The sequence below is a fragment of the Procambarus clarkii genome, chromosome 60 (assembly GCF_040958095.1).
Source record: "Procambarus clarkii isolate CNS0578487 chromosome 60, FALCON_Pclarkii_2.0, whole genome shotgun sequence".
In the NCBI taxonomy this organism is placed as follows: domain Eukaryota; kingdom Metazoa; phylum Arthropoda; class Malacostraca; order Decapoda; family Cambaridae; genus Procambarus; species Procambarus clarkii.
Window position 1 is genome coordinate 18,439,480 of NC_091209.1, and position 10,000 is coordinate 18,449,479.

The 10,000-nt window shown below is 51.2% G+C and overlaps 2 protein-coding genes across 2 annotated transcripts in view; one reads left to right on the top strand and one right to left on the bottom strand.

Moving 5' to 3' along the window:
- The window catches only part of LOC138353899 (uncharacterized), a 15,233-nt gene extending 14,675 nt beyond the window's left edge, over positions 1 to 558 (top strand). Inside the window, exon 3 of the mRNA XM_069307317.1 lies at positions 360 to 558. Coding sequence (XP_069163418.1) covers positions 360 to 558 — 199 coding nt within the window. The remainder of the gene's footprint in view (positions 1 to 359) is intronic.
- Positions 1 to 10,000, bottom strand: part of cac (calcium voltage-gated channel subunit cacophony) — a 749,704-nt gene that overhangs the window by 603,758 nt on the left and 135,946 nt on the right. The window lies entirely within an intron of this gene.

A 10,000-nucleotide genomic window follows, 5' to 3' on the forward strand; every position in this document is an offset into this window, starting at 1 on the left:
TCTCTTTCTCTCTCTCTCTCTTTCTCTCTCTCTCTCTTTCTCTCTCTCTCTCTTTCTCTCTCTCTCTCTCTCTCTCTCTCTCTCTCTCTCTCTCTCTCTCTCTCTCTCTCTCTTTCTCTCTCTCTCTCTCTCTTTCTCTCTCTTTCTCTCTCTTTCTCTCTCTCTCTCTCTCTCTCTCTCTCTCTCTCTCTCTCTCTCTCTCTCTTTTAAAATGGTGTTTTCGTGACCTCCTTGGGGTCAAAAGGGATTACACTGTGTTTACATTCTGAGGTTTAGAGAGAACCAATATAATTTTATGGGGTCAACTGGGGTCAATCGAAGTTACCATAGATATTAACAGCTAATTTTTTTACTTTCAGTCGGTTACTAGACTTTAGCCATTTGTTGTTGTTTAAGATTTGCTGCCTGGAACAAAAAGCTCTAAGTAGCACGGGCTATGGCGAGCCCGTAGTAGACTTCAGCCATTATCATCGAGGTTTAGTTAATGATGATAACAAAGAATTTTTAAAGGAATGTTTAGATTTATGGAGACATTACTCACCTATTATTGACCCCTGAATATTGTCCTCACATATATAAGGTTCAGGTAATGTTTACGGTAAATGTTGATTGCAAATGTTTATTGTTTATTGTAAGATTATTCTTAATGGTTGTTATGTAATTACAGACCAACTAATAGTTATTAACTATAAACACACACACACACAGGCTCGTAGGTCGTAGTCCTAAGGGCCCGAGTTCGATTCGCGGCCGAGGCAGAAACAAATGGGCAGTTTCTTTCCCTTGATACGCCTGTTCACCTGTGTGTGTGTGTGTGTTAGAAATATATGTAGTATATACGACTAAGTAACACAAAATACATATCGGTTAGAAAAACGAGGTTAAAGAGCTAATAGCTCGATTCTGCAGACACACACACACACACACACACACACACACACACACACACACACACACACACACTTGATTGACAGTTGAGAGGCGGGACAAAAGAGCCAGAGCTCAACCCCCGCAAGCACAACTAGGTGAGTACAACTAGGTGAGCACAACTAGGTGAGTACACACGCGCGCGAGTTACAATAAGAGGTTTTAGGAATTAAACTTCACGTCGCTGAAAGACAGAAGAGTTTGGCGAGACATGATTACTGACGGCTGAGAGGCAAGACCGAAGAGCCGGAGCTCAATCTTGGCCAGCACAGAGCCCCACCCACAGCAACGAGGAGCAAGGAGAACAACGAAACACATACATCTCACTTCAAGACGCACAACAATATCTCCCCAATAACCATTGCACTGGAATTTTTTTCTAAATCCAATTCTTCACGGGCAATCGCGACGGAATGGGATTATTTGCCCGAGCAGGAAGAGAACAAGGAGCAGGAGGAGGAACAACAGAGGACGTTAGGAAGATAGGAAGTGATGTAGGTACGTGTGTAGGACAGATAAACAGAGATTGTTTCCATCAGTATTCCAGGATGGTGAGAGAGACTACGGGCTCACCATAGCCCGTGCTACCTGGTACTTTTGGTTCCAGGTAGCGAATCTTAAGCTGGTTGTCCTGCTCTGTGTAACTCATGTGGTCGTTACTCAGGTTGGGGATGAGTGTGACTCATATGTTGCCTCCATTAAGGGTTATGTCTGATGTGCTACGACCCTTCGCTTGTTAACTGTAATGGGTCGTGTAGTTTGGGGCGTAACTATTGTTTCATCTGGTGTTGCTGGTGACCAGATCTTCCTCCCCATGACCAGAGACCAGCGAGATCTTCCTCCCCATGACCAGAGACCAGCGAGATCTTCCTCCCCATGACCAGAGACCAGCGAGATCTTCCTCATGACCAGAGACCAGTCAGATCTTCCTCCCCATGACCAGAGACCAGTCAGATCTTCCTCCCCATGACCAGAGACCAGTCAGATCTTCCTCCCCATGACCAGAGACCAGAGAGATCTTCCTCCCCATGACCAGAGACCAGAGAGATCTTCCTCCCCATGACCAGAGACCAGTCAGATCTTCCTCCCCATGACCAGAGACCAGAGAGATCTTCCTCCCCATGACCAGAGACCAGAGAGATCTTCCTCCCCATGACCAGAGACCAGAGAGATCTTCCTCCCCATGACCAGAGACCAGAGAGATCTTCCTCCCCATGACCAGAGACCAGAGAGATCTTCCTCCCCATGACCAGAGACCAGTCAGATCTTCCTCCCCATGACCAGAGACCAGAGAGATCTTCCTCCCCATGACCAGAGACCAGAGAGATCTTCCTCCCCATGACCAGAGACCAGAGAGATCTTCCTCCCCATGACCAGAGACCAGAGAGATCTTCCTCCCCATGACCAGAGACCAGAGAGATCTTCCTCCCCATGACCAGAGACCAGCGAGATCTTCCTCCCCATGACCAGAGACCAGTCAGATCTTCCTCCCCATGACCAGAGACCAGTCAGATCTTCCTCCCCATGACCAGAGACCAGTCAGATCTTCCTCCCCATGACCAGAGACCAGTCAGATCTTCCTCCCCATGACCAGAGACCAGTCAGATCTTCCTCCCCATGACCAGAGACCAGTCAGATCTTCCTCCCCATGACCAGAGACCAGTCAGATCTTCCTCCCCATGACCAGAGACCAGTCAGATCTTCCTCCCCATGACCAGAGACCAGTCAGATCTTCCTCCCCATGACCAGAGACCAGTCAGATCTTCCTCCCCATGACCAGAGACCAGTCAGATCTTCCTCCCCATGACCAGAGACCAGTCAGATCTTCCTCCCCATGACCAGAGACCAGTCAGATCTTCCTCCCCATGACCAGAGACCAGTCAGATCTTCCTCCCCATGACCAGAGACCAGTCAGATCTTCCTCCCCATGACCAGAGACCAGTCAGATCTTCCTCCCCATGACCAGAGACCAGTCAGATCTTCCTCCCCATGACCAGAGACCAGTCAGATCTTCCTCCCCATGACCAGAGACCAGTCAGATCTTCCTCCCCATGACCAGAGACCAGTCAGATCTTCCTCCCCATGACCAGAGACCAGTCAGATCTTCCTCCCCATGACCAGAGACCAGTCAGATCTTCCTCCCCATGACCAGAGACCAGTCAGATCTTCCTCCCCATGACCAGAGACCAGTCAGATCTTCCTCCCCATGACCACAGACCAGTCAGATCTTCCTCCCCATGACCAGAGACCAGTCAGATCTTCCTCCCCATGACCAGAGACCAGTCAGATCTTCCTCCCCATGACCAGAGACCAGTCAGATCTTCCTCCCCATGACCAGAGACCAGTCAGATCTTCCTCCCCATGACCAGAGACCAGTCAGATCTTCCTCCCCATGACCAGAGACCAGTCAGATCTTCCTCCCCATGACCAGAGACCAGTCAGATCTTCCTCCCCATGACCAGAGACCAGTCAGATCTTCCTCCCCATGACCAGAGACCAGTCAGATCTTCCTCCCCATGACCAGAGACCAGTCAGATCTTCCTCCCCATGACCAGAGACCAGTCAGATCTTCCTCCCCATGACCAGAGACCAGTCAGATCTTCCTCCCCATGACCAGAGACCAGTCAGATCTTCCTCCCCATGACCAGAGACCAGTCAGATCTTCCTCCCCATGACCAGAGACCAGCAAGATCTTCCTCCCCATGACCAGAGACCAGCGAGATCTTCCTCCTCATGACCAGAGACCAGCGAGATCTTCCTCCTCATGACCAGAGATAGTCTTCCTCTCACAAAGTGAAGGAGAGTGTTCTCCACAGAGACTCATTAAGCCAGGGGGGGGGGGGAAGTGTTCACAATTAGCTTAAAAAAGTTCAGTTTTAGGGAACTTGGTTGAAAGCTCATTAACAACTCTTGACGAACCAGTCTGTAGATATTTAGTGAGGCGGCAATTACCGCGGTTGTGACATTATTCACAAAGACTTGGGTTAAAAAAAACCCTTGACTGAAAAGTTGTACTTTTGAGTGCAACGAACAATAGGAAGTCAATATTCAAAACACAAAATAATGTTTGTTGAGTGCTTGTCTAACGCAATTCATGTTTTAAAAAAGATGTTCTGGGATATATCATGATTGGTTTTCAATGTTTCTAGATATTAAAAAGTTCAAAAACATTGAATTGTTTTGGATATTTTACAACAAAACTGAAACGATCTTTTTAGATAAGGTCAGGCTGTTAGGGGGGGGGGGGCCTGACGGTTAAGTGGATAGCGCTCGGGATTCGTAGTGCTAAGGTTCTGGGTTCGATCCCCGGCGATGGCGGAAACAAATGGGCAATTTTTTCACCCTGATGCTCCTGTTATCATAGTAAATAGGTACCTGGGAGTTAGACAGCTGCTACGGGCTGCTTCCTGGGGGTGTGTAATAAAAAGGAGGCCTGGTCGAGGACCGGGCCGCGGGGACGCTAAGCCCCGAAATCATCTCAACCTCAAGATACGGTTGAGTGTAAAGGACCCCCCCCCCCCCTCGAAGTCTTAAGCAATGGTACAGCTTCAGTCCAGGGGCCAGATTCACGAAGCAGTTACGCAAGCACTTACGAACCAGTACATCTTTTCTCAATCTTTGGCGGCTTTGTTTACAATTATTAAACAGTTAATGAGCTCTGAAGCACCAGGAGGCTGTTTATAACAATAACAACAGTTGATTGGCAAGTTTTCATGCTTGTAAACTGTTTAATAAATGTAACCAAAGCCGTCAAAGATTGAGGAAAGATGTACACGTTCGTAAGTGCTTGCGTAACTGCTTCGTGAATCTGGCCCCGGGTTCACAGACAATACGAGGCAAAAGTGTATTAAAGTTCTTGAATGAATTGGGTAATTAACTCATGATGAAACTCCAGGATGCAATAACAACCAATTATGTGTTCTAACAGTGCAATTGCCGCTATGAAAAAGCTTGCTTTCAATCACCCGTCTCACCTCTTGAAAACTGAAGGTGTTCGATTTATGTGTCTACACCTGCTTCAGGTGTGGACAACTCTGAGGGGGTTACACAGCCATGTTGGCTGGGCCAGGTACTCACCTAGTTGTGCTTGCGGGGGTTGAGCTTCGGCTCTTTGGTAACGTGGCGTGAGGAAGGTGAAGAGAACTATCAGGGGGAAAGCGACAAGCTATTATGACAATAAAGGGATTTTATAGTCTTGGAATTTTATAGTCTTGGAAAAGGGATCAGGATAAGGATTTGGGATGGGACGGGGAGGGAAGGAATGGTATCTAAGCACTTGGACGGTCGGGGATTGAACGCCGACCTGCATGAAGCTAGCCCGTGTGGCGTGAGGAAGGACTTCTCTCGTTCTAGAGATGAAGGTAAGGTATTAAACGAGTGTTTAATATATAGTGCCTCGGCTGTGTCTAAGCCATGGTCATAATCCCCTCTATCTATTATCATCCGATTCATCTATCACCATCTCTTCATCCACCATCTTTATCATCATCTTTCCCTTTCATTCCCCCTAGCAATCAGCCCATTCCTCCTCCTCCTCCGCCCGCATCCACCGCCTCTCTCTCCCCACTCGGCAGTGGGGGACCCACACATTAATAACCCGTGACGTGTTTGATGTTCAGAATATGGGACACGAGGTGGCTGTGTCCACCAGCCTGGGGGGGGGGGGAGGTTGTGACGGCTGTGTCCACCAGCCTGGGGGGGGGGAGGGGTTGTGACGGCTGTGTCCACCAGCCTGGGGGGGGGCGAGGTTGTGACGGCTGTGTCCACCAGCCTGGAGGAGGTTGTGACGGCTGTGTCCACCAGCCTGGGGGGGAGGTTGTGACGGCTGTGTCCACCAGCCTGGAGGAGGTTGTGACGGCTGTGTCCACCAGCCTGGGGGGGGAGGAGGTTGTGACGGCTGTGTCCACCAGCCTGGAGGAGGTTGTGACGGCTGTGTCCACCAGCCTGGGGGGGGGGTTGTGACGGCTGTGTCCACCAGCCTGGGGGGGGAGGTTGTGACGGCTGTGTCCACCAGCCTGGGGGGGGGAGGTTGTGACGGCTGTGTCCACCAGCCTGGGGGGGAGGGGTTATGACGGCTGTGTCCACCAGCCTGGGGGGGGCGAGGTTGTGACGGCTGTGTCCACCAGCCTGGAGGAGGTTGTGACGGCTGTGTCCACCAGCCTGGGGGGGAGGTTGTGACGGCTGTGTCCACCAGCCTGGAGGAGGTTGTGACGGCTGTGTCCACCAGCCTGGGGGGGGGGGAGGAGGTTGTGACGGCTGTGTCCACCAGCCTGGAGGAGGTTGTGACGGCTGTGTCCACCAGCCTGGGGGGGGGGTTGTGACGGCTGTGTCCACCAGCCTGGGGGGGGAGGTTGTGGCGGCTGTGTCCACCAGCCTGGGGGGGGGGGGTTGTGACGGCTGTGTCCACCAGCCTGGGGGGGGGGAGGTTGTGACGGCTGTGTCCACCAGACTGGGGGGGGTTGTGACGGCTGTGTCCACCAGCCTGGGGGGGGGGTTGTGACGGCTGTGTCCACCAGCCTGGGGGGGGGTTGTGACGGCTGTGTCCACCAGCATGGGGGGGGGAGGTTGTGACGGCTGTGTCCACCAGCCTGGGGGGGGGGGTTGTGACGGCTGTGTCCACCAGCCTGGAGGAGGTTGTGACGGTTGTGTCCACCAGCCTGGGTGGGGGGTTGTGACGGCTGTGTCCACCAGCCTGGAGGAGGTTGTGACGGCTGTGTCCACCAGCCTGGGGGGGGGGGAGGTTGTGACGGCTGTGTCCACCAGCCTGGGGGGGGGGGTTGTGACGGCTGTGTCCACCAGCCTGGGGGGGGAGGTTGTGACGGCTGTGTCCACCAGCCTGGGGGGGGGTTGTGACGGCTGTGTCCACCAGCCTGGAGGAGGTTGTGACGGTTGTGTCCACCAGCCTGGGGGGGGAGGTTGTGACGGCTGTGTCCACCAGCCTGGGGGGGGAGGTTGTGACGGCTGTGTCCACCAGCCTGGAGGAGGTTGTGACGGCTGTGTCCACCAGCCTGGGGGGGGGTTGTGACGGCTGTGTCCACCAGCCTGGAGGGGGGGGTTGTGACGGCTGTGTCCACCAGCCTGGGGGGGGAGGTTGTGACGGCTGTGTCCACCAGCCTGGGGGGGGAGGTTGTGACGGCTGTGTCCACCAGCCTGGGGGGGAGGTTGTGACGGCTGTGTCCACCAGCCTGGGGGGGGGAGGTTGTGACGGCTGTGTCCACCAGCATGGGGGGGGGAGGTTGTGACGGCTGTGTCCACCAGCCTGGATAGAGAGGAGACACAGAGAAAAAGAAGAGAAAGCAGAGAGAGAGAGGGAATGATAAAACACAGAGATATGAAGGACAAGATAAATACATAATGAATATCTAAATTACTGACCTGCTCCAAGTCCTACCAGGACCTGCATGTATGGAGCATGTATACCTTACTCCCAGTATGTATGGAGCATGTATACCTTACTCCCAGCATGTATGGAGCATGTATACCTTACTCCCAGCATGTATGGAGCATGTATACCTTACTCCCAGCATGTATGGAGCATGTATACCTTACTCCCAGCATGTATGGAGCATGTATACCTTACTCCCAGCATGTATGGAGCATGTATACCTTACACCCACCCTGGTCATATGCCACTCCGTAATAAATCCAACCTTTCATCCTAAACATAATCGTGTCAGAGGGGGTGATGGGGGGGGGTGATGGTGCCAGATGACGAGGGAATTATATGGTTAGGTAATTAATGTGTGCCGGAGGGAGGTGGTCGCCCAGGGAGGTAATTGAGGCGAGGCATCAAAGGTGAGAGAGGCATGGTGTGACGCCAGCTCCTTGTGTGTCGTGTCCACACCCCTTCCTCCAGCCCAGGACCCAGAGAGAGAGAGAGAGAGAGAGAGAGAGAGAGAGAGAGAGAGAGAGAGAGAGAGAGAGAGAGAGAGAGAGAGAGAGAGAGAGAGAGAGAGAGAGATGGACAACTTAATTCCTGGGAACTAGTATGTATTCCTGTGCTCATCTGACGAGAGCTGTATAATTGGTCTTTACAGAGTCCTTCTCTTAGGTTTATAAATGCCGTTTATATCTGTCTACATGCTGAGCCATAATTTCCTGCTCACATACAACCTGTCTGTCTTTCTCCCTACCTGTCCCTGTCTGTTCTCACCTTATTCTGTCCTTGTCAACACTTACACAAGAGATAAGTCAGCAACACTGAGGGTACAGGAACAAGTACAGCAACACTGAGGGTACAGGAACAAGTACAGCAACACTGAGGGTACAGGAACAAGTACAGCAACACTGAGGTACAGGAACAAGTACAGCAACACTGAGGTACAGGAACAAGTCAGCAACACTGAGGGTACAGGAACAAGTACAGCAACACTGAGGGTACAGGAACAAGTACAGCAACACTGAGGTACAGGAACAAGTACAGCAACACTGAGGGTACAGGAACAAGTACAGCAACACTGAGGGTACAGGAACAAGTACAGCAACACTGAGGGTACAGGAACAAGTACAGCAACACTGAGGGTACAGGAACAAGTACAGCAACACTGAGGGTACAGGAACAAGAACACTAAGGGTACAGGAACAAGTACAGCAACACTGAGGGTACAGGAACAAGTACAGCAACACTGAGGGTACAGGAACAAGTACAGCAACACTGAGGGTACAGGAACAAGTACAGCAACACTGAGGGTACAGGAACAAGTACAGCAACACTGAGGGTACAGGAACAAGTACAGCAACACTGAGGGTACAGGAACAAGTACAGCAACACTAAGGGTACAGGAACAAGTACAGCAACACTAAGGGTACAGGAACAAGTACAGCAACACTGAGGGTACAGGAACAAGTACAGCAACACTAAGGGTACAGGAACAAGTACAGCAACACTGAGGGTACAGGAACAAGAACAGCAACACTAAGGGTACAGGAACAAGTACAGCAACACTGAGGGTACAGGAACAAGTACAGCAACACTGAGGGTACAGGAACAAGTACAGCAACACTGAGGGTACAGGAACAAGTACAGCAACACTGAGGGTACAGGAACAAGTACAGCAACACTAAGGGTACAGGAACAAGTACAGCAACACTAAGGGTACAGGAACAAGTACAGCAACACTAAGGGTACAGGAACAAGTACAGCAACACTAAGGGTACAGGAACAAGTACAGCAACACTGAGGGTACAGGAACAAGTACAGCAACACTGAGGGTACAGGAACAAGTACAGCAACACTGAGGGTGCAGGAACAAGTACAGCAACACTGAGGGTACAGGAACAAGTACAGCAACACTGAGGGTACAGGAACAAGTACAGCAACACTGAGGGTACAGGAACAAGCACAGCAACACTGAGGGTACAGGAACAAGAACACTAAGGGTACAGGAACAAGTACAGCAACACTGAGGGTACAGGAACAAGAACACTAAGGGTACAGGAACAAGTACAGCAACACTGAGGGTACAGGAACAAGTACAGCAACACTGAGGGTACAGGAACAAGTACAGCAACACTGAGGGTACAGGAACAAGTACAGCAACACTGAGGGTACAGGAACAAGCACAGCAACACTGAGGGTACAGGAACAAGAACACTAAGGGTACAGGAACAAGTACAGCAACACTGAGGGTACAGGAACAAGAACACTAAGGGTACAGGAACAAGTACAGCAACACTGAGGGTACAGGAACAAGTACAGCAACACTGAGGGTACAGGAACAAGTACAGCAACACTGAGGGTACAGGAACAAGTACAGCAACACTGAGGGTACAGGAACAAGTACAGCAACACTGAGGGTACAGGAACAAGTACAGCAACACTGAGGGTACAGGAACAAGTACAGCAACACTGAGGGTACAGGAACAAGTACAGCAACACTGAGGGTACAGGAACAAGTACAGCAACACTGAGGGTACAGGAACAAGTACAGCAACACTGAGGGTACAGGAACAAGTACAGCAACACTGAGGGTACAGGAACAAGTACAGCAACACTGAGGGTACAGGAACAAGTACAGCAACACTGAGGGTACAGGAACAAGTACAGCAACACTGAGGGTACAGGAACAAGCAC